General features: G+C 40.5%; 1 protein-coding gene and 1 long non-coding RNA gene across 2 annotated transcripts; one reads left to right on the top strand and one right to left on the bottom strand.

Moving 5' to 3' along the window:
- The first annotated feature begins 458 nt into the window (after positions 1–458).
- On the top strand, positions 459–24,889 carry LOC135078561 (probable ribonuclease ZC3H12B). The gene is made up of 4 exons (XM_063973095.1): positions 459–831; positions 19,151–19,321; positions 20,444–20,676; positions 23,863–24,889. The coding sequence occupies exons 1-4, from the start codon at positions 607–609 to the stop codon at positions 24,887–24,889; spliced, it is 1,656 nt and encodes a 551-aa protein (XP_063829165.1). The 5' UTR covers positions 459–606.
- On the bottom strand, positions 8,654–10,149 carry LOC135078501 (uncharacterized). The gene is made up of 3 exons (XR_010258632.1): positions 9,633–10,149; positions 9,299–9,524; positions 8,654–9,116 (listed from the first exon to the last, which is right to left on the bottom strand). It is a non-coding gene; the product is annotated as an uncharacterized LOC135078501 (long non-coding RNA).

Here is a 24,889-nt window from a genome sequence, read left to right as displayed (position 1 = left end):
TGCCAGAAGGTTACTTTTGTAACCTTTTAGGTTACTTTTGAACTGCAGTGGTTACTTTTGGGTTACACTAATGAAAAGGTTACTTTTAGGTGATTTTTCAGAAATTGTAGAATTAACTTTTACAGGTTATTAGTAAAAAATATTAATAGTGACAATTTAAAAATTATGTCATAAAGTGCATTTAAACTTGAATTTGATTTATAAAAAAAATGAGTTTTAGGGAATGTTTTTCGATAATAAAACGCAAATCCATGAAACGTTTTTATACGACTGGTCACTTTTCGAATTTAGATTATCAATTGTATTCATTTTCCATCCATGAACAACCTTACACAATCATCGCTCCGCACCCCCCCCGCACCCCCCCCCCCCCCCCCCCCCGTATGAAGGTTACTTTTTATTCAAAAAGGTTACTTTTTTTTATATTTCTGGTAATTTCTGACTAGACCCGACTGGCAACACTGATTTCAAAAGAAAGAAGACGTCATTCGAAAAATGTGTGTTGGATTGGAAGGTTGATAAAGTTGTGTTTTGTTGATTGATACGAATTATGCAATTAAATTGTGATAGTTACGTGTGATTTGTTGTTGCAACAGACAATCTAAAATGTCTCACGATACAGACTTGTTGATATCAGTGCCACGTTCGTGTATAGCTGAATTTTACAATAAATATCTGAATCTAGTTGAAACTTTTTACTATGTCACTTTAACAGAGAACAAATCTGCCTTCTGTAAAGAGAAACCTGAATATGTGTACTTCAATGTGATTTTTAACTTGAACCCAGCTGATGGAAGCTACAATCCTCGGGAGTTGGTTGTTCGAATACAGGTTAGTGTAAAATATTATTAGTTACCTCCTCAATCCAATTATTGAGCCTACCCATTTACCGTATTGACTAATTGCCGTCAGAAAACAAAGAAATTAATTTTGAATATTTTTCTGACACTAAATGCATTTATTTTGTTGTCAATAATGTTTCCTTTGTATAACTAATTATGTATTGAAATTCTCAATGTGTATGTTAGCATATGTTTTTATCATTAGGTAGGTAGGTATTATTCGCCAATGTAAATATTCAACTAGCACAATTTAGAAAATTTTTCAATTAGATCTATTCCTCATGCAATAGATAGATAATTAAGGGTTAGGGTGTAGCAAACATAATAATAAGTAAAGAAATAACAATTGGTTCGGCACAAGTCGGTAATGGTTGGAATGAAACTACAAGTCCACAACTACAACTCTACAAGTTTGCTGTAGATTATTATCACTGATGATTACAAAAACAACGCTTGTATTTTATTATCTAAATAGGTACATACACGAGGATCTCATGTGTTCTGGTATTCATCAATAGTTTGTTCAAGCGATTTTATATTCGCAATTGTTTTACACATCATTTGTCTGCCCGATTGTGGATAACTTTTTTAAGAAAGCTAGGTAGGTATAACAAATAATTACAGTAGAACACCGATTATCCGAATTAATTGGGACCGGGGTCAATTCGGATAATCGAAAATTCGGATAATCGGACATAAACTGGTAATATAGAAAAAGCATGTTAAAAACGAACTGTCACACATAGAATAAACTTTAATAACTGTGTTTACAGTTCTACAAGTCGCTCAGTTGAAATATATCTAGACTCCTGCGAGTTCCAACTTGTTACACCAATAGAAAACAAAAAATACTTGGGTTTTAATTTTTTATATTAAGCTTCGGACCGATTCGGATAATTGGCGATTCGGTTAATCGGCGTTCGGATAATCGGCGTCCTACTGTATGTGTTTTCATGAAACATTTCTGACATTCTTCTTACTTTTCCCTAGCCCTTTTCCCATTATTTGGAGTCTGCTCCTTGTTCTGTTGAATACATTTTTGACATTATGAAATAAATGCTATGATAAGTTTTATTATTATTTATTATAGCTTTACAATCCACAATTAAACAGTTTTATTTAATTAATCTGTAAGTATTTCCCTTGATTGTGACCCCACTTGGGTAAAAGCCTCCTCCATCACTTTCCATTTTTCCCTGTTGCTACAATGTCTCTGTTATACATAAATTGTATGAATGAATACCTGATTAGAGACTGATAGACAGTTCCACACTCTAAAAAAATGTTCTTAGTTGGTTCAACTTACTACTTAATAAATAGGTACTTAAACATAAACGATAGTAAAGTTTGTTTGGTAGGGACTCAATAAAAAATATGAATAGCTATGATAATAAATGCTGGCCTGCCAAACATAAAGTGTTCCAAAATTGAAAATCGTCGTCATAGGCGGATGCGTCCGCAAAGACGATTTTCGTTTTGGTGGCAGAGGTCAACACTGCGCGGTGTTTGGGGGCCACCGGGTGCAGTGGGCGCGCAACCCGGATCTCGCTGCCCCGCTTCCCCTTCACTGGGCCCGTGTAGGGTTGCCAGGTCCAAAATCACAAAAGCCGATTGCATGATTTCTGTCATAATAAGTACGACTGTAACGACATAGTAAATATGATTAGCTATGGAGTACCGGTCAGGCCGCGCGTTAGGACCTGCCGACCACACAAACTATTCAATGTTCCAACTGCTCGAACTAATGCTGGTAAACGCTCGCCTATTGCTCGCCTGGCCGATATCTATAACGAACATTTTAGTAATATAGACATATTAGCAAACAATAAGAACGCCTTTAGGAAGCTAGTTTTTGAGCAATTGTACTCAATTGACTAGTATCATTTGTAAATTTTTTAAAAGGACAATGTTCGTTCTCCATACATTGTTCGCCTAAAGAACCAACAATTTTGACATATTACTACCCGAAAGCGAAATAATACGATTCTGTGTGTAAGAACAATGATTCCTGATGGACACTTGCCATAAAATTAATGATTAAGAATATTAAATCACAGCGATTTTATAATATGTCGTTTATGACAACATGGCGTCTAATGTATTGTGTGAATGTATGAACACCGATTCGCGAAAAATGTTTTGTATTCTCGTCACGCCGAGTCGCAGCCAAATAGTATAAAATAATAGAACAAGTTTTAGAAATACAACTCGGCATTCCACTTTTACAATATGCCCACATATTGCACGTAAATAAACAACATGAATCGTAGGTTGTTTCCACCCTTGTCATCTGACACATGAAATAAACTCCTATTGTATTATAGATATCGAAGCCGAATCGTATATAATAATAGAATGGGTTTTGGAGATCACTCGGGGTTCCACTTTTATAAAATACCTACATATTACATAAAAATACCACGAATCATGAGTTTTCTTTTCACCATTTACATCTGACACGAGATAACAAACTCCTATCTCCATGACTACCATCGTAGTCTATGCCAAAGACTACAATATTTTAAGCAAGAAGTTTCAAACCTTAGCGGCTACGGTAACCCCTGGGCCACATACATCATGATAACATTCGGTCGACACCGGAACGAAGTCTTGCGATTATGCAAAAAAGCATCGTATTCTAGTGCGGCTATATCACGTTCAACCGGGGTTTTAATTCGACTAAAGTCCTGACTAAAGACTGGAAGAAAATACGCCGCATTGTATGAGCACTTCGTGTTCGTTAAAGCGGCTTCAGATCTAGAGCCCACATAGTTTTCTTTCCAATAATATCCGCAAGTAGCGCTGCATGATCTTTACAACAAAAACGGCAATAGTTATTAAGGTGCCAAAATTATATGATTACTTTGGCACGGTATTATACACGTTCGAAGATTTGTCATTTTCATTCATTTCTTCATCTTCATCATCATTTCAGCCACAGGACGTCCACTACTGAACATAGGCCTCCCCCAATGACTTCCACATCGCACGGTTGGTAGCGGCCTGCATCCAGCGCCTTCCCGCTACCTTTATCAGGTCGTCGGTCCACCTTGTGGTGGGTTGACATTGCAGAATATGACTTTTGATAGGTTCATCATAGAATTCGGCGGGGATATCCTCACGGAGGAAGTTCGTAAAAGGGCGGAACAAGATCTTATAATAATGCAAGGCCGAAGCTGTTACGCGCGTGCTCCTACGTGTAATCCGGCGAGTATGCAATAAATAGTAATGTCTGGTAAATAGTGGTAATACGTATCGTTCGTTCGTTCGTTTCAGCCGAAAAGACGTCCACTGCTGGACAAAGGCCTCCCCCAAGGATTTCCACGAAGACCGATCCTGCACCGCTCGCATACAGGCACCTCCCGCGACCTTCACCAGATCGTCGGTCCACCTAGTGGGAGGCCTGCCCACGCTACGTCTTTCGGCTCGTGGTCGCCACTCAAGAACTTTCCTGCCCCAGCGGCCATCAGCTCTACGAGCTATGTGCCCCGCCCCGTCTATGTCTGTATGCGCTACGATTACAGGGTATCATTTTGCATAGTCGCAAGACTTCACTCCGCTGCTGTCAAATCAATGTCGCATAATGTTATCGCAATGTGTGTGGCCCTTGGCCAAATCACAGAAGCCTATGCGAAGAAAGAGCACTTGAATGACAATAAAAATCAGGGTTACCATTTTATAAGATTTCCTCAATATTGAGGGTAACAAAGTAACATTAATAATCTAGCCATTAATTACATTTATTACCTATACGAGAAAGTAAAGCAACATGCGGTTTTATTTTAATTTGTAAAATATTAAACCCCTCATATTTGTAACAGTTTGTTCCAAGTTTAGTTTTACTGTTTTGTTAACAGTATTGCTGTTTCAGCTGTCACTGTGAAGCTTTGGGAAAATAAATAAATAGAAAAAATATTAACATAAATATTTATTTAAGTTTTTATGTTCATTATCATAATATGCCAATTTAAGTTACACTGTGTGACAGTCTTTGACACTAAACAAACTCTTCAGCTTAATAATACCTACCTACAGGGCGTTTTTATAGTTACTCTTGCTGATGAAACAAGAAGGGTTGATTCTACTACTGAAATACAACTACTTTTCTTACAGGACCAATATCAAATTCTCAAAAAAATTCACATCCTCGTGATGGTGATAATTTCTATGGAGAGGTTTTTTTTATATTCGGTCTCTTGGGATAAGTTATTCCATTTGAGCAGTAGAATTAATCCTTTTTATTCGATCACATATAAAAACAACACAAGTGTTTAGGAAAACTTCTTCTTTGGTATGGTATCACTACGGAGTTATAATGTCGGCAACTCTGTATCACTGACTTGTAACTTTCAAACAGCATGAATAATAAGGGCACCACATTGGTTTTCTTTCTGAAAAAAGGCTTTCAGTTTTAGTACTAACCCTTTAGCACTATTTCATTGAAATAAAAATACAATAAACGCACAGAAGACTGAAATTGAGTCAACTGACGTGACATTTATAATTTGTTGACATTATGACAGTTTGACAAGACTAGGGATTGAAAAAGTTTTAATTGAAAAAGTAAAATGACAATTTATTAAAACGATTCACATGGATATAATCGATTAAAAATATTTATAAAATGTTCTGATACTTGCCTGTAGCGATTATCCAATCCTGGTTTCTACTGAAAAACTACCTCGTGGCAAGATTTTAATAAAATAATAAAATCTTTATCTTCTCTTTCACAATCTATAAAAGTTCATTTGGTCTATTATTATACATGTGCTATGAATGAGGGTTTTCGCGATTAAAAAATCCGCGAGATGGCAATACGTAGACGCGAGGTCCAAATGCTGCATGATTGGTGGATATCTGTCAATGTCATGTCAAAAATAACCAATCATGCAGCATTTGGACCTCACGTCTACGTATTGCCATCTGGCGGATTTTTCAATCGCGAAAACCCTCATTGGCATAGATTATGAGAGACTGGCAACTATACTAGGTTGATATCAGGTGATCCGTCTGCTCATTTGCCTCCTGTCACATAAAAAAAAAAATATATGTTTCTCACACTTCAACTGGCATTGGATTCAACATCGGATTCTGACACTTTTACAGTTATGATACCATGAATATCAGTTTATGGTCCTAATTATTTTTATTTTATTTACGACCTTCGACCAGTTGGACACTTTAGATATCTTCTTGTAATAGTGTCAAACTGTCAATATCTTTTTAGCTTTTAACGCAAATCTAGTCTTCAAAGCAGTTTAATCGATTTATTTTATTTTCAAAATCGATATTTTATTGTCTATGATGGCCGCAGGAACATCACTATACATGGACTCCCAGCAATAAAGTACGGTAATGCCTCGTACAGATTTTATCGGCAAAAATTATGGAACTTGATAGGTTTTAGACCATGCCACGCACCAAAACGTCCGGAAGTTGTAATAGTATTATAGAATAAACGTTAAAAGACTTATTAATTTAATTTTTCAATGCTTAAGTGTCCATTAGAATGAAAGGGTGCTTAATGTATTAAAAAAAATAGAAAATAATTATGATGGGTTAATGTTTTTGGGCGGTTTTTTAGGCGGTTTCTGACAATGTCCTTTCTAATATTGTAGCTTTATCTTCAAAATTTTTATTTTTTTTTAATATTGTAGCCTTTGCTATCTTCATAATCTGATGTATAAAATAATATTACCTTCCACTCTCATCGTAATTTACTCGTTTATATGTATAATATGTGGATGACGTGGTTGGTTTCACAATTGTAATCCTAGTAAGTAAGTAATATTATTTATAGTTATACATATTGTGAAGCTGTTTGTCTTCCCAAATAAATGAAAAAAAAAAAAAAAGCCGGACTTTGTGTTTCATTTGGCCGGACATTTTACCCTAAAAGCCGGACATGTGACGGGGGGTGGGTGCAATTAGTGTCAGCTCATGAGTGAGTACTATCATCATCGGTTGCTAACCAACATCCTGATGCGTGCGCTTCATATGATTCTGTGGCTCGACTTTCGCCTGGCGCGGCAACCAAATAAAAAGCCTAACAAAAGCCGGACAGGCCGAACAAGGCAATATTTGGCCGGACAAGACCCTAAAAAGCCAAACATGTCCGGCTAAAGCCGGAGGCCTGGCAACCCTAGGCCCGTGCGTGGAGGTGCGCTGGCGGCTGGCGCACTCGCGGCCGCAGCACATGCTCGCTAGCTCCCACCCAGTAGTCTTGCCGCGACGCAGCGCGCTCGCACACGCGCGTCATGCCATGAGACGCGCGCACGCAATCACACTCTATTATGTACGCGATCGACACCCAGGTGAGCGCGACGATAGTTCCCGATAGGATCTCTCTCGCCGACCACACACGGATCTCCGCGAGACGATCGCATCGTAACGATGTTCATTCACAACCGATATAACGATCCCGGAAGTGAAGCCAGTTCGTTAACGTCACGTATGCTAATTACCGTCGACGGTGCGCGCGTACTTACAAAAATATACAATATTTCGATTAAAATTTTACCATTGTCATGAAAAGTGAAACTGCGAAACATTTGAAAAGTTCGTGCATTGTTTCGCAGCCGAGGGCCCGTAGTTGTCTTGTCAATTATGCGCGAATAATTAGTATTACCGGTTTTTATAAGATCAGTGAAGCTGTCATGATTAATTATTCCTTCTTAGCATACCGTCACGGTTGGATCGAGTTGCTGTGATGTGAATGTGGTAGTCAGTGTCGTTGTTTTTGCAACGTTATTTACAATGTTGTTTTTGTATTGTGAAAGTTGTGAAGATTAGAGGTGTAATTAATGTGTATGTCTTCATCTGCCGCCGCTAAGTGTCGCAGGTCCGGCGCTGCTCGGTATCGGCAGACTTTCACTTCGCCACCGAGAACACCAGTGATTTATATTACCTAATTCGTTATCCAAGCCATCTGATCACGGATTTCGAGTTTAATAGCTCCACCTAAATGTTTTTCTAATGTATTTCCTTGAATTCTCCATCCTATTAATGAACTTGTTTTGTATCCTACTAATTGTTCTGGTTAATCTTTAAGGAGTATGCTTCCGTCAACATATCAACAATAGTATTAGTTTGAAATAGGACATCAGAATCTTTTCGCTTATGAGCTGAGATTACCAGTATAAATCCGCTTGCTAATATTTCTGATCAACCGCATCAGATGGTATCTTGATAAATTGCTATTGGACACAAAAACAAAGGTTTAGTAGATGAACATGATAAGATTTTTTAATAACCAGAGTCAGACACTTGAACCTTAAATAAACCATTAAAGTGTCAATCGATTGAAAGATTCCCACAAGCCCAAAGCCCACAAGTTCAGAAGGTATGACGAGACTGTAGTTTCTTTAATGTTCATCCTTCCTCTTAAGTTCTTGAATTGGTTTTCCAAAGAGACACGACAGCCAAGAAAGCTAAGCGAAGGTTGCGCGTACGCCTCACGGATGTTCCTCAGGTAAACAAACAGTAGATTATGTATATTTATACGTCAATCGGTCAATGTTTCAAACCACTCGGCTAGTATAAGATAACAGCTTCATTCTTAAAATCCATATCAATAAATCGATTTTGATCCTGTTATGTATTTCGCACTAATCTTAGTCTCATTACTTATTAGAATTTTTAGAAGTAAACAAGTACCTACTTGAAAAAGTGTCAAAGACTGCTGTACAATTTTCTAGTTACTTTTCATAATAAATTCTCTTTCTGGCATAATAACTTCCAATAAGACAATCCCCCATCAGTGAGTCATTTATTAGAGGTAAACAATAAAATGGGTAATAAGGAAAATACGAAAGGGTTATGCCCACTTAGTATGGGACCTTTGGCCTGAGGTGGACAGACATTACAGCATGTAATTTGTTATTTATTAAATAGTCTATACCAGTAAGAAACAGAATATAAATATCATTTTGTATCCAAGTCCTTAAAAAAATTTTTTTTTGCTTAAGACTAGAAAGGTTAGAAGCAAAATAAAACACCATTTTTTTTAATTATTATTATTTTAATCTGACTCATGGGTCAATAAAATATTGTCTAGGAACTAGGCAGGTGGAAATACATGTTCCTGATACCTTGCCCAGCTCAAAAACCACAAAATTGTCATAACATGAGCACAGCAACCTACTGTTATTCGGCCAATATCAGGGCAAATGAATCCTCGTCCCATCATGTGTTTGTTGGGGCTCCACAGCATGTGTAGCAGCTCGATCAGCTCACTGCCACTTAAGGATGACATATTTGGTCAGATCCCCGCAGCTGAAACAAAGAAATTAATTATGGTATCATTCAAAATTCATTCTTTAAGATATTGAGATGTGATGTCAATTTTTATCTATCAGTAAGAAGTATTTGTATAGAAAAGAATATACACTTTGTTCAAATATATCAAGCCAATGTCTTTAATAAAATATAATGAAAATAATTATAAAAAAACTTACTTGACGAGGTGAAATCTGTTCCATTATTACATTATTTTCGAATATGTGATTCTCTTTCCGTGTTAATATGCAGTCTATGGAACGTATTTGTAACAAAGACAATCCATGTTAACTGTGACCAGTGCTAGTGGTTGCTTCTTCATTTGAAATATTATTTGTCCTTGATTGGTGCAGAGCCACACCGTGGCCACGGTCCAACATGAGTGACAACATACACTGTTGTTATCTAAAAAAAAAAGTTTTATTAGGACTATGGTAATCTACGGTACAGGTAGTTGATCAAATACATTGTAAAAGGTATTCAACAAGTCCACACGCTCATTCAATAACTTACCAGCTGAGGAGTCATCCACTGACATTATAACCAACTGAACTTAATAAGCTCTAGGCTATGTCGCCTCCTCTGCATCATGTCAGCTATACAATTGATACATATATCATAGGTTCCTCATGAGATTGAGGAATTGCTAGTTGCATTATTCAAAATCGGGCTGGGGTTAACATTGGGGCTCGGGTCGGAGTCCATACGTAAGCCGTGGTCGGCGTTTAGGCAAGGTTCGATGTCCGAAAGTGAGCCATTGGTCATTGGTTGAGTGAGATTCGTAGTTCGAGAGTATGCCAGGGTCATCGGGAAGGGAAGCATCGAGGACCATGGTCAAAAAAATAAAGACGTCAAAAGGGAAACTTATACAACACTCTTCTGCTTTTATTTTGGCAAAGACTTGGTTTTGAGAACTAAACAACACTCACGATGAAAAATACAAAACAAAGCGAATGACAGATAACAGCTGTGACAATATTTTCAGTGTTGCCATGCTAATAATGTGGTGATGAATAAAAATAATCGATATAAAAATCAATTGTATTTTTTGATGACTCGAAATAAGGTGTATGTGAAATAAGGTTTCATTTAGTTATTTAAATATTTTTGGTAGTGTTATTAGAATATTAAAAAGGTTTTATAAATGTCATTTTAATGAATACGTATTTAAAAAAATAATAATTGTCATAGTCGAACAACAATCGATATGAATCGATTCTTACCGATAAGATTCATTTTGGCAACACTGAAATGAGTGTTAAAGACAGGAAGTTGTAATTATCACATAAAGTACTATTTAAATTGGATTTTTATAAAGGCAAATTGATACAAAGTTACACTAAGTGAATACTTTAAAAATTAATTAAAAATTTTTGGCAAATTCATATTTTCATTAGCAGCTTGTCCACGCCAGGCCAGAAATGAACATTGTCCTTTCCGCCATTAGCAGACCATCAGCGACAACATAGACCTAATCCTTTGATAAAACATTCTACGTGGGAATATTCTAATTGGAACTACGTACTGAGATAAACTATAATAGGAATCAAAGACCAGCCCTGGACTGAACTACTAAAACTGCATAAAATCCAAAAGATACGGGTAACGAAGTAAAGCGGGTAAAATCTAATATGACGCGGTGAGAAAAAGATCCAGACTTACTTTAAGCAGAAGCTAAATTTTCAGGAAAGGCTGCTTGTTATACCAATTTTACTGTAGGATCAACGGTGACAGTAAACATCAGCTTTTCTATACCAAAACTATATGGGCTCTGCCTGAAATAAAATAAGTTCTTATGGACTCAACCAAAATGAGTGGAACTGCCTTTTTTCTACTGTCGCTATTGAGAGATCGCATTACATACATGGAGAACCCCTGAAAATTTGCTAGCCCAGATAGGCTACCCAAAACAATAAGTTATTTTGATCAAGATCGTTAATCCTATATTTTTATATCGATCGTATGACGACCGAGTTATTGTAATGTTCTGCAAATTTTTCTGCCAAGATCTTCTTAGGTTCATTAAGAGCTGAAAATGAATCCAATAGGCTGTGCCAGAAAAGCTATAAGATTCTTCTTGGGTGAGGGTGATGTTGCTGTCATGAAAACTATATCCAACCAGCTTATTATTAGTGATCGACGCTTGCTTGCAGTTTAAAAATATCCACGGTCCAATTGATAATTTAGCAACTACACGAGTTCAAGGAATAATGAGTCAATTTGACCCTTGCAGTACAAAAAGTCGTATGACTCGCCCCATCAACAAATAAAAATAATTTATCCGATCTTGACGTCAGAAGACCTAACCCTTTCTTGCTAAGACGACAAATAGACAAACCTTACAATATTCGCCCACAAAAAATAAGACATTTATTATTATCATCAAATACGCGTTGATCTAATCGCCTCGTACAAAAATGCTTTACATCCTGTTAGGTACGCATGACGGCAAATCAAGCTAACCACTATGGCATCTTATATCATTGGAATAGAAGTGATTTTGCAACAATTGTATAAACTGAATCGCTGGCGATTGTACATAATTTGAGTCAATAACATAAGTATGTGTTAAATAATTATAGCTTTGCATTTTTAATATCACTCTATCACATACGCGTACCATTTTAACAATAATTCCAATAGTTGTAAGAATATACGTTTTTATTGGAGTTATATGTATTAACACAGTAACCGATGCTACAGCAAAAGGCTTCATTTCAAATCTATCTTGGCTTGGATCAGTGTGAAGAATAATCGGTAAAGAACTAGTTAAAACCGCCTTACACAAATATGCGGCCTCACTATTAATTAGCACCTCATTTCATGGTGATCGACCGCTCGTAGCAAAAACAAAAGAAATTATACGATATTTTACAAACTACGCGCTTGATTTGTCGTCAACAAAGCGTCTGAAGAACATCCTGCTCTGACTGTCATTGCCACTGATTTGGGGGAAACAGATTGACAGAACATTGTTGACAGGTCAGGATACAAGGAAACAGTTGAGAAACAATGAACATGACGAAAATAATTTGCTCGACAAAAATTCTGGGTATAATATTACCTACATTACTTTTCTGAAAATTATTAGATTAGATTAATTGAAATCAGCAAAGGAGAAATAGTTCTGATTCCAATGAAAATAATGAAGAACTAGATAAATCAATACTAAGGTGTTATATTTAACTATTTCCCAATCTACTAGTCTTTGCTGCAATCATCGAATGGCAACAACAAGGAAATACAAAACTGCAATAAGTAGAGTAAGAATACGTAAGAAATATGAACCACTGCGAAGATATTACGTTAATAGTTTGTTGACAGAGTCACCTGTCTCGTTGGACCACTACGAGGACGAATACGCTCTCGCTGTTGCAATGTTGTTGAGTAACGCGATTTCATTGCACTTAATATGTTGGACGAAAGGTCACAAAAACTTTTTATGTAAGTTTGTCAGGATCACACAGTATTTTTCTGGATCTTTCATTGATTCCAGTCCTCGTGTAGAATTATCATTTCTTATTTTTAAGTAAACAGCCGAATTTAGAATTTTATTATATTTTTCATTTCCTCTTATCTATTTTTATCTCGTGTCAAAGTCGGGGTCTTATTAAGTGATAGTTAAAATAATTTTGCGTCATTGCTAATCAACGTTTACGTACTGTTTGTATTCATATTAGAACAAAATTATCATTAATTATACAAATAAGATCAACCTAATAATAGTCATCTTATGTAAATAAATATCTTCCTCCTTATCTTGATCTATCATCGTCATAGATCATTATAAATTGAATGCATTACGTGAAAGAATACTTATTGAGTTTTTAACTATCATAATTTTGGACTGAGTATTATTTTTATTGCCATCTATTTCTCTGAATATTATTTCAATGATACATTTTACGTACTTCTGTAATTGAGTGTTTATAAAACGAGCGCACTGCATAACGTTGATTAAAGACAATTCGGTTAAACGGCGAAACAATATTCCCAATAGTGTTGTTTGTGCGTATATCTCGGTGTTGTTGTGTTTAAAGTGTGTCGCGTGCGCGCATCCTGTTCGCCGCTGACGCCACATGGCGCGAGCGCCGACGTCGCCCCGATCCTCCCACCCTATTGGTCAATGTTATCACTACAACAAACGCGCGACAGAATTTCTCCTACAAACGGAACTAATTGTACCCACCCACCAGACTGCTTTATCGAACGTTAAACACCATTATCGGTGCCTATATCTGCATGTCAACAGAACAGTTCAAACACTAACGTCATGAGGATAGAACATAGCGCCATTCGTAACATAAAGTCAAATATTAGGTTCATTAACACGTAATTATTCTTCAATCATCGCTTATTAACCCAAATGACCAGATCCTAACTGGATCATTCTCTAGTTGTCAGTGCGGTTTCATTTTTATAAAATGAAAGATATCATTGCTACATGCTATAGCGCCACCAATAAGTATAGTTTTTAATACAAATATAATAGCTAACGCATTATTATAAGTATTAAAACCACAAAGATCGATTAATTGGAATGCTATTCGATCGTCAGTCTATGTTATTTGATTGCAGAAACTTAACTAACGTTTTTCTATTCACGTGCAATCCGATGTGATTGTTATTTAAACGCTTTCGCTTAGATAAGTGGAGATGTGCTTGGAATTCTTTGATACAGTTAATACTTAAAGACCGCAGAAAATTAATCTTTGTCTTCATAGAATAAAGCAATTAAACTGCGCGCTGCTGCGATACTGCCATAACCAATATCATCAACAGTAGGTACCTACTGATTTTGTTTGTCTGCTGAAAAATCAAAGTTCACTATGCAAAAAAAATCTATAATATTTATTTTTGATGTTATAATATTCGCGATAGCGTAAAAGCCCAAAGTTCATTTTGTAAAAATCGACTTTTTAGTATTATCGTCATTACATTACATAACTGATAACCTGATTAGATAATTATGCTGTTTTGGTATTTAGCTTATTGATATCTAAGCTCGTGAGAGAATTTTATTTATCTGCGCGTGATACATGCACCTCCGTCCAGGTCCAGTGCCCTGCATTCGTTTTACTTAGAAGTTATTCGAATAGGATTGTTAGATTTCTGCGTCATAATGGACTTGGTAATTTGGCCCATGACGTTAGCGGCACACTATTTAGTAATCAGGGGTACCAACCAGGTTATTTTAACAACATTTCAAATTTAACTAAAGCCAAACTAGGTTTGCGGCCTACGTTCGAAATTCTGAACAATGCAAGTCTAAGCACAATTAGCAGATGTTTAGAGAACTGCTGAGAAATTATCTGGTTGATTTGCAGTCGTCGTCACGACACGAAACGGCCTCCAAATTTAACTAGGTCACCACAAGCGTAACGCTGCTCAATGATTTTTACATACTGAACTCTACCAAATGGATCGTTTAGCGATTACTCGAGAAAAACTAGAATGAAAGAGTGATTGATGAATGGGAACTGCTAAGGTGGATATTCCCCGGGTATACCCAATGGGTATTTGGTTGAAAAACCGTCAAGGAAATGCTGAATGTTTGCCGTACAAATTAGAATACACCACACAGTGCGGCTTTAGCAATTTGGATCTGATTTGAATGTTGTATTGATATTATCTAATATGTAGATGAATTATGTAGAACATGTTATTTAGTTTCAGCTATAGCCTGACATAATGCATTAATCATGCCCTTTAATGGGATATCTTCAAATTTTATAGAACTTTGACTCTTCCAATCCAATGCAATAAAATTAAGAGCAAAAAATTACATAAGATAGCGTGTCCATTTCCAGTATTTTTTACCGTATTATTCATGGATTTCATTCAATTGCCATCAATTTTAACAATAATCTTAATAGGTAGGTAGCTAATTAAGATTCCGCAAAACCAAAAACTAAACCCTCACGAAACCCATGCAGGTTCTACTTTTATGAATTAGCAACTAATAAATAATATTCAATCTAAACAACATCGTAACAAAACAACACTGTTTATTTGATACGTGAAATATGCGATTGTATAGTATCTAACAAAAAGTTATGGTAAAGTGCCGGAGAGCCGGTGAAACAGATCGGTCGATCAGCGCGGCTTGCGCTGGCGCATATTTTTTAGAAAGTCGTATCCGGCTGTGCAGGCAGTTAGGCGGTAAGGCGGGCCGCTTCCGTGCGTACCTTATAGCCCGGATGTGGCTCCCGCAGAGACCTACTAAGCCTGAACTGGCGATAGAACTTTCCAAAATTGTCACGGATATCAGAGCCGCTGAAACGTTACCGAATTTCAAAAATAACGATAACGATATGCCACATACGGGATTAAGACATAAAATCTTTTGATTTTGGATTTTAAATACTTCTTCGTAATTTACCTATGTATGTTATGATAGAACGGAAGTTTAGCTTGAACCGACCTCTTGATTTTTATTTATTGCCACTTACATAAATTGTTATTACGTTTCCTTTTCCAAGTTTTTAATTCCGGCTTTTTCTTGATAAGATTTTCTAAAAAGATCGTGGGTAACGTGCGTTAACTCTATTGTTCGAAACGCGGTTTACAGTTTCTCTACAAATAGGTACCGCCCGACGCATTATCGCACCTACGAGGCTTGTTGCACTCCGCAGTTATCTGAACTTTAATTTCAGATTCGCAGCCAACTAGGTCTCCATGCGGATGTTTGCTATGACTAAGCAATATTTTTATTCGCCGGTAAGCCGGAGAATGTTAGATCAATATCGTATATTAAGTTACTATGTAAACAAGACAATCTCGTCTTTATAGATTTTTGTGAAATAATAAATTACAACCGGTACCACAAAATATAACAGAAGGTAAACTCATGTATGTACCTCGCTTTGCATACCTCTCTCGCTCGCACGCTCGGCCGTCGCGCTAGGGTTGTCTTGTCATGTGTTGCGTTTATTTCGTTATGATAGAAAAATGTTACTCTTAATAATACTATGCAAGAAAGACAATAACAGATATCCACGTATACTTATTTATATTAAGTACGTTATTATAGTAATAGTTTGCAAACAAATACACGAGAAGGTAGTAGTATTTAGTTGAGTGGTTGACACTATTATCCAACTAATATATAAATGCGAAAGTTTGGATGTCTGGATGTTTGTTGCTCTTTCACGCAAAAACTACTGAACGGATTTTGATGTAACTTTACAGTATTATTGTTTATAACCCTGAATAACATATATAGGCTATAATTTATGACGATCTGTGACAAACTAAATTTCACGCGGGTGAAGCCGCGGGCAAAAGCTAGTTATCCAATAATTCCTAAAACCTCTCTAAAACAATTCGATATTCCTAATAATTGAGTTGGCTTTCAATTTCAATTGAAATTCAAATAAATAACTTACTTACCTCCCCGAATCAACTGGTAATTTAAAAAAAGAAAATTCGGTATTTAATGATGAGTTTAAGCAACCAAATACCGAACAATTATAATACGACTTTTTCTGTTCACTCATTTTCGTCAATTTCGCAAAACAAAATAATATCACAGGCGGTTGACCGGCGCGTGACTCAAGCGAACCACAGCGAACGCACTGCAGACCCACGATACCCCTGGCGATACCCCTGGTGGTATCGTGGGTCTCGTCAAAGAACTACACTTCAGACCCACGATACCCCTGGGAGTAAAGTTGACAAACGAGGACCGGCGCGGGCGCGGCTTATGCACAGTGCACACGGCCAGTGCACAGTGTTGTGGAATACCTCTATGAATTCTAAATTGATTTCATTGAACATGCAATAAAATGTATATCGTTAAAAATAAAACAACAACAATTCATACCTACATACTACGAATAAAATTAATTAATAGCACTTATAAAATAACTTTTTGACTTTAATTATTTATTTTTGTCCTGATACTTTAATCTATTGTTAGTTAAGATAATTTCATCTACCACGTTGTGTGTGACAATGATTTAAATGAGTAGTTTGCCCTTGGAAAAAAATATTTATTCACATAATATTATTTTAGGCTATTAAAATATAGCCTAAAATTAATATTATGTGTAGCCTATTTTGTGTTGTAAAAATAAAGTTTTTTTTAACATTACAAAACTTCTCCAGTAGAGCAGTTTGTATGGGAAATATAACCAGTTGATCAGTTGCGCAGTTGAGCAGTGGGGAAAAAAGGAATTTACTACGGTAGATAAAAGGTACCAGGGTAACATAACCTTATGGGAGCTATTATCAAATTCTTCTTGGTTGACCCGAGAAATAAATATGTACCTATCACAAAATAGCTCCTTTATGGTTATGGTGCCCTGGTACTTTACCTGATACTAATTAATCATTATACGAGTACCTATGTAGATATAAATTGTTGTTATTTTATTTTTAACGATATACCTACATTTTATTGCATGTTCAATGAAATCAATTTAGAATTCATAGAGGTATTCCACAACACTGTGCACTGGCCGTGTGCACTGTGCATAAGCCGCGCCCGCGCCGGTCCTCGTTTGCCAACTTTACTCCCAGGGGTATCGTGGGTCTGAAGTGTAGTTCTTTGACGAGACCCACGATACCACCAGGGGTATCGCCAGGGGTATCGTGGGTCTGCAGTGAGCGAACGTGTGGCGAACGTCTGTCGCGCCACGTCGCGCTCGCATTCGTCCAAGACAGTCTTGCTAAAGCGGTGTTTATGTGTGCGTGGCTCGAGCGCGTTTAGTATGGAGTTTGTCTTCTGTTATATTTTGTGCCGGTACACTCGACAGTTGCGCACGCGCTAAAGGTCAATGATCATCCGTAGATCCGCTTCGGCGCCCTGATGACCCTGCGCCAGCGCCGGTTGTGTGAAATATTAAATTTGATCATCGATAAATTATCGCCGGTATAAAATTTATTCTATTCGCCTGATTTTTATCTGTTGGCAATAGAAAAGCGCGACCAATTAAGTAGTTCTTTCAAATTACTTGATAACATCGTTAGCAAGGTTTTGCCGCTTCCGTCCGTGTAGATTAATCTACATTCAACACCGCTGAAATATTAAGTTAAATCGATAAAGTCGGAAGAATGTAAGTACTGTTACCACAGTTGTTAAAAATGGAGCAGATCAATAAAAAAGTGCGCAATAAATACGAATAGGTAGTTTATAATGCAAAGAAGAAAACATGATGAACCTATTAAAACATTGTGCATTTGGCAATGATGTTCAATGAAAAAAAAGTTACTGGGTTTTTTTGTTCTAAAATTCTATTCTTTTTCTTGTACAGACATCATCAACCTAAACACAGCGGCGTCTTATCTCGTTGTAATAAAGGCTATTTTGCAACAAAAATGTGTAGGTTGATGTGCTGTCGACTGTACTTTTCATTTTCTAATGCTGGGATTTCCTTGCCACAGAATATCTGGCTAGATAAATTTTATTTTTCTCAATCAATAAATCAATACTGAAATTCGCGTGCGCACACAACAGAAAATAAATTGTTTTGATCAACCATTGGCTATTGCGGAAGTCTAGTTGCATTCTTTTAAACACATTTTCTCATCAAAAACACCCACTTATCGATTCTTTATGAACTTCCAGAGTTCTTCTTATTGCTGCTTCAGCAGCGTTCACAACCTGTCTAGTAGATGATGATGACTCCTCTATAAAAACTAAGCTTTTCCGAGCTTGATTTATCCCGATTTATTTTTTATTCACAACGAGGAAGCTCTTAGTCTGTATCTCTCTGCGTGAAGAACCTATATCCCGATGTGTCCGAGTGATCCAATCTTGACGAACCACTACTCAAAGTTCGGTCAAGCTAAAAAATGGGATACTTTTTTAAGTCAGAAAAAACCATAGTTTAAATAAATAACGGTTAAAAAAGGTTGGGTTGCACCATCTTACTTTAACTTAAAAATCTTTCAAACTCCATTCAAAAACACTGGCTAAAGTTATAGTTACTGTTAAAAAAGGTGATGCAACTCAGCCTTGGTTTCAAAATGTCGCATAGTTCAAATGGTTCAAATCTTTTATCTAACTCACCTGTTTTTGTTTCCAGAAATATGTGGAATCATCCCTGGGCTGGGCAGGCGAGCGCGGCGAGGACAGCAGCTATGATTCGGAGTGCGAAGACGAGGGCGCACATCGCGCCGCCTCCCGGACGCCGTCGGACACTCTTGCCGCGGAGTTCGCGGAGTACGTCACAGTCTCAGTCCCACAGCCTAACCAGGTAAGAAGAATCATCATCATCATTTTAGCCATAGGATGTCCACCTGAACAAAGGCCTCCCCCAATGATTTCTACAAAGGCCGGTTGGTAGCGGCCTGCATCCAGCGCCTCCAGCGTCTTCCTGCTACCTTTATGAACTCGTCGGTCCACCTTGTGAGTGGACGTCCTACGCTGCACTTTCCGGTACGTGGCCTGCACTCCAGAACCTTGCTGCCCCCTAGGTCGTCAGTTCTGCGTACTATGGCTATGTACCCTGCCCATTGTCACTTCAGCTTGCTAATCCATCGGGCTATGTCTAGAACGGTAAGAAGAATAGAATCTTCCTTCGTATTATCCCAGGGGGTCTATACCACGATCACCTGGATTAGATCATCCAACTCCAGGTGACACTGGTGTTTTTTGTCCACCCATGGATAAGAAGTCCACTTTGATCTATAGCTAATCTTATCCATAGGTGATCAAATGACACCAAAGTGTCGTCTAAAAGTCCACTTTGATCACCTGGTTGATCTAAATCTAGGTGATCAAAGTGGTATAGACCTCCTGGGCTGCGCCAAGCGCGGCGAGGATTCAGGTTATTAACACCCCCCTTTATACTAGCGCCTTTTTCGAAAGGCTCGAGATGTTTTACTATTGTCTACTAGGCCACTACTACACTACACACAGCAATCCACGCATTGGACGGATTTATCAAAATTATTCAAGTAATGTGTGTAGAAGTTATGCGAGGGCGTTCAATGATCCGTAACGAATGCACGAATATCGCAATACAGTTTCTCAGAAGGTCAACTAAAAACTTAATATCAACAATAACCAACTGTCTAATTAGAACTTGTAGATCCAGAAAGCATAGCTCGAGATTCTTATAAGATTTGAAGTGATTTCCATAAGCTTATTGGATTCTCATATTTCAGAAGCTTGAGGATTCCAATTCCAAAAACAGAAAATAGGTATCACACTTTTTATACGTGTCAAGCTCTGCTGTTGATTTCCATCGCGAAGCGTAAGGATAACCTGGACTTTTCTAAAGCAATTATGGTCACCATGTCCAAAGCTACAAACGGTTAGTGATAATATCTACTGCCCTCTTAAAACCATTTTAATTTTGTCATTTATTTCACAGGCGAAGATTGAGTTCGCGGTGAAGCTGGGCTACTCGGAGCAGTTAGCACGGACAGCTCTCCAGAGATTAGGCCCGGACCCGCCACAGAATTCTTTGCTGGCTGAGCTGATCAAGCTATCGGCTATGCAGCCACCGCGCGCGCTGTCGCCGCCGCCGCCGCGCGACCCCGACCCGCCGCCCGACCGCGCCGCGCTGAGGCATATTGTTATAGACGGCAGCAACGTCGCTATGAGGTGAGCTTGGCTTGGACTGATGGATGGGTTTTGTGATATAATGAGCTTCTGTGTGATGATGATGATCCGTCGCCCGACCGCGCCATGACACTTTGTTATTATAAAAGGTATTGATGGCAGCAACGTCGCTATGAGGTGAGTAACTTGATTTGGAATGATGGATAGGTTTTGTGATATAATGAGTAGATAATGCTTCTGGGTGATGATGATGATGATCCGTCGCCCGACCGCGCCGCGCTATGACACTTTGTTATTGATGGCAGCAATGTCGCTAACTATAAGGTGAGTAACTTTGCTTGGACTGATGGATGGGTTTTGTGATATAATGAGCAGTGCCTCTGGGTGAAGATGATGATGACCCGTTGTTCGACCGCGCCGTGCTAAGACACAACTTCATTTATGGCAGCAATGTTACTATGAAGTAAGCTAATGCCATAAGGTTTTGCACTGAACTCCTTGCTGGCTGAGCTGATCAAGCTATCGGCTATGCAGCCACCGCGCGCGCTGTCGCCGCCGCCGCCGCGCTGAGGCATATTGTTATAGACGGCAGCAACGTTGCTATGAGGTGAGTTACTTGGATAGGTTTTGTGATATTATGAGTAATGCTTCTGGGTGACGATGATGATGACCCGTCGCCCGACCGCGCCGCGCTGAGGCATATTGTTATAGATGGCAGCAACGTCGCTATGAGGTGAGCTTGGCTTGGACTGATGGATGGGTTTTGTGATACTATGAGCAGTACCTCTGGGTGAGGATAACCCGTCGTTCGATCGCGCCGCGCTAAGGCACATCGTTCTTGATGGCAGCAATGTAGGTAACTATAAGATGAGCTACTTCGTTTGGCTTGGCTTTGGCTTTGTGATGTAATAAGCAGTACCTCTGAGTGATGGTGATGATGACCCGTCATTCGACCGCGCCGTGCTAAGACACAACTTCATTTATGGCAGCAATGTTACTATGAAGTAAGCTAATGCCATAAGGTTTTGCACTGAACTTGCTGGCTGAGCTGATCAAGCTATCGGCTATGCAGCCACCGCGTGCGCTGTCGCCGCCGCCGCCGCGCTGAGGCATATTGTTATTGACGGCAGCAACGTCGCTATGAGGTGAGTTACTTGGATAGGTTTTGTAATATAATGAGTAATGCTTCTGGGTGATGATGATGATGACCCGCCGCCCGACCGCGCCGCGCTGATACACATCGTCATTCATGGCAGTAATGTAACTATGAAGGTGAGCTACTTGGCTTGGACTGATGGATAGGTTTTTTTTAACCACAACGAGGAAGCTCTTGGCCTGTATCTCACCTGGTGGTAAGTGACGATCAGGCCGAAGGTGGAAGCGAGCTTCACCCGGAATCCTCAACCACGGAGGAACTAGCTATCTTACCTCTAACTGCCGGAACACAACACAACCGGGTTTTGTGATTTAATGAGCAGTGCCTCTGGGTGACGACGATGATGACCCGCCGCCCGACCGCGCCGCGCTATGACACTTTGTTATTGATGGCAGCAACGTCGCTATGAGGTGAGTAACTTGATTTGGAATGATGGATAGGTTTTGTGATATAATGAGTAGATAATGCTTCTGGGTGATGATGATGATGATCCGTCGCCCGACCGCGCCGCGCTATGACACTTTGTTATTGATGGCAGCAATGTCGCTATACTATAAGGTGAGTAACTTTGCTTGGACTGATGGATAGGTTTTTTTTAACCACAACGAGGAAGCTCTTGGCCTTCTTGGTATCTCACCTGGTGGTAAGTGATGATCAGGCCGAAGGTGGAAGCGAGCTTCACCCGGAATCCTCAACCACGTAGGAACTAGCTATCTTACCTCTAACTGCCGGAACACAACACAACCGGGTTTTGTGATTTAATGAGCAGTGCCTCTGTGATGACGATGATGACCCGCCGCCCGACCGCGCCGCGCTAAGACACATCGTTCTTGATGGCAGCAATGTAGCAATCACTATGAGGTAAGCTTAAGCAATAAGATTGGTTTTGCACTGAAGTTATTGCTGGCTGCAGATGGTTGGGGCAGAAAAGTTCTCGAGTGGCGACCACGGGCTGGAAGACGTAGCGTGGGCAGGCCTCCTACTAGGTGGACCGACGATCTGGTAAAGGTCGCGGGAAGATCCTGGATGCGGGCAGCGCAGGACCGTGCATTGTGGAAAACCTTGGAGGAGGCCTTTGTCCAGCAGTGGACGTCATTTGGCTGAATCGATATTGCTGGCTGAGTTGATCAAGCTATCGGCTAATGCAGCCACCGCGCGCGCTGTCGCCGCCGCCGCCGCGCGACCCCGACCCGCCGCCCGACCGCGCCGCGCTGAGGCATATTGTTATTGACGGCAGCAACGTCGCTATGAGGTGAGTTACTGGGATAGGTTTTGTGATATTATGAGCAGTGCCTCTGGGTGTTGATGATAACCCGTCATTTGACCGCGCCGCGCTAAGACACGCCGTCATTCATGGCAGTAATGTAACTATGAGGTGAGCTACTTGGCTTGGACTGATGGATAGGTTTTTTTTAACCACAACGAGGAAGCTCTTGGCCTGTATCTCACCTGGTGGTAAGTGATGATCAGGCCGAAGGTGGAAGCGAGCTTCACCCGGAATCCTCAACCACGGAGGAACTAGCTATCTTACCTCTAACTGCCGGAACACAACACAACCGGGTTTTGTGATTTAATGAGCAGTGCCTCTGGGTGACGACGATGATGACCCGCCGCCCGACCGCGCCGCGCTGAGGCATATTGTAATAGATGGCAACAACGTTGCTATGAGGTGAGTAACTTGTTTGGACAGTTCGGGTGACGATTGCATAGGTGATTTTGAATCAACATCCAATTAGAAAAAATAGAATTCCAAATGGAAGACAAAAGCATTCCAATTGGAATACGAAAGCATTTTAATTGGAAGACGAAAGCATTCCAATTGGAATACGAAAGCATTTTAATTGGAAGACGAAAGCATTCCAATTGGAAGACGAAAGCATTCCAATTGGAATACGAAAGCATTCCAATTGGAAGTCTATTCCTTCGAATTGGTATTATCTAAGCATATCTAAGAAATAGAGGTATTCATACAAGATTTATATAAATTCTTATAGGAATTAGTCTTCAGCTATTTTCTTGATAAGGCAATCTATTCAAATTTCCAACCAAAAACCAAATAATTTTGTTTTCAGCCACGGCAACAAGGAGGTGTTCTCGTGCAGAGGCATCGAGATATGCGTGGACTGGTTCCGCAGCCGCGGGCACAAGGACATCACGGTGTTCGTGCCCAAGTGGCGCAAGGAGGCGTCGCGGCCCGACAACCCCGTGGCCGAGCGCGACGCGCTGGAGCGCCTCGAGCGCGCGCGCGTGCTCGTCTACACGCCCAGCCGCCTCGTGGGCGGCAAGCGCCTCGTCTGCTACGACGACCGCTACATCCTGCGCCTCGCCGCCGAGACCGACGGCGTCGTCGTCTCCAACGACAACTACCGCGACCTCGCCGCCGAGAGCCCCGAGTTCCGCAAGGTCGTCGAGGAGCGCATCCTCATGTACTCGTTCGTCAACGACCGATTCATGCCGCCCGACGACCCGCTCGGCCGCGCCGGGCCCACGCTCGACGCCTTCCTGCGCGCGCCCGCCGGCGCCGAGCCGCCGCCCGCCTGCCCCTACGGCCGCAAGTGCACCTACGGCAACAAGTGCAAGTACCACCACCCCGAGCGCGCCGGCCGCCCGCACAAGTCCGTCGCCGAGCGGCTCAGCGAGCGGGCGCGCGCGCTGCACACCGTGTCGCTGCCGCCGCCCGGCGCCGCGCCCAAGCGGCCGCTGGCGCGCGCGCACTCCGCCGCGCCGCGCCTGCCCGACGCCGCGCTCGCCACGCACTTCGAGCGCGCGCAGCTGCAGCCCGAGCCCGGCGCGCACCGCAAGCTGGCGCGCCAGCCGCCCGCGCCGGGCCACGCGGCCGCCGCGCGCGTGGCCTCGGCCCCGGCGGGCGCGGCGGCGGCGTGGCGCGCGCTCCCGCCGTCGCCGTGCGCGTCCGAGGGCGCGCTGCAGCACTGGGACGCGCGGCGCCGCATGCACTTCCACCTGGCCGGCATCTTCCCGGAGGCGCAGGTGGCGGAGGCGATGGCGGCGTTCCCGGAGCAGACGGACGCGCAGGCGATGTGCGCCGTGATCCTGGCGCGCTACCGGCCGAGCGAGGCGGCGCCGCCGCGGCCGCGCTGA

This window comes from Ostrinia nubilalis, chromosome 15, assembly GCF_963855985.1.
Source record: "Ostrinia nubilalis chromosome 15, ilOstNubi1.1, whole genome shotgun sequence".
In the NCBI taxonomy this organism is placed as follows: Eukaryota; Metazoa; Arthropoda; class Insecta; order Lepidoptera; family Crambidae; genus Ostrinia; species Ostrinia nubilalis.
The sequence above is the reverse complement of the archived record's forward strand: the minus strand, read 5'-3'. Positions and strand labels throughout refer to the sequence as shown.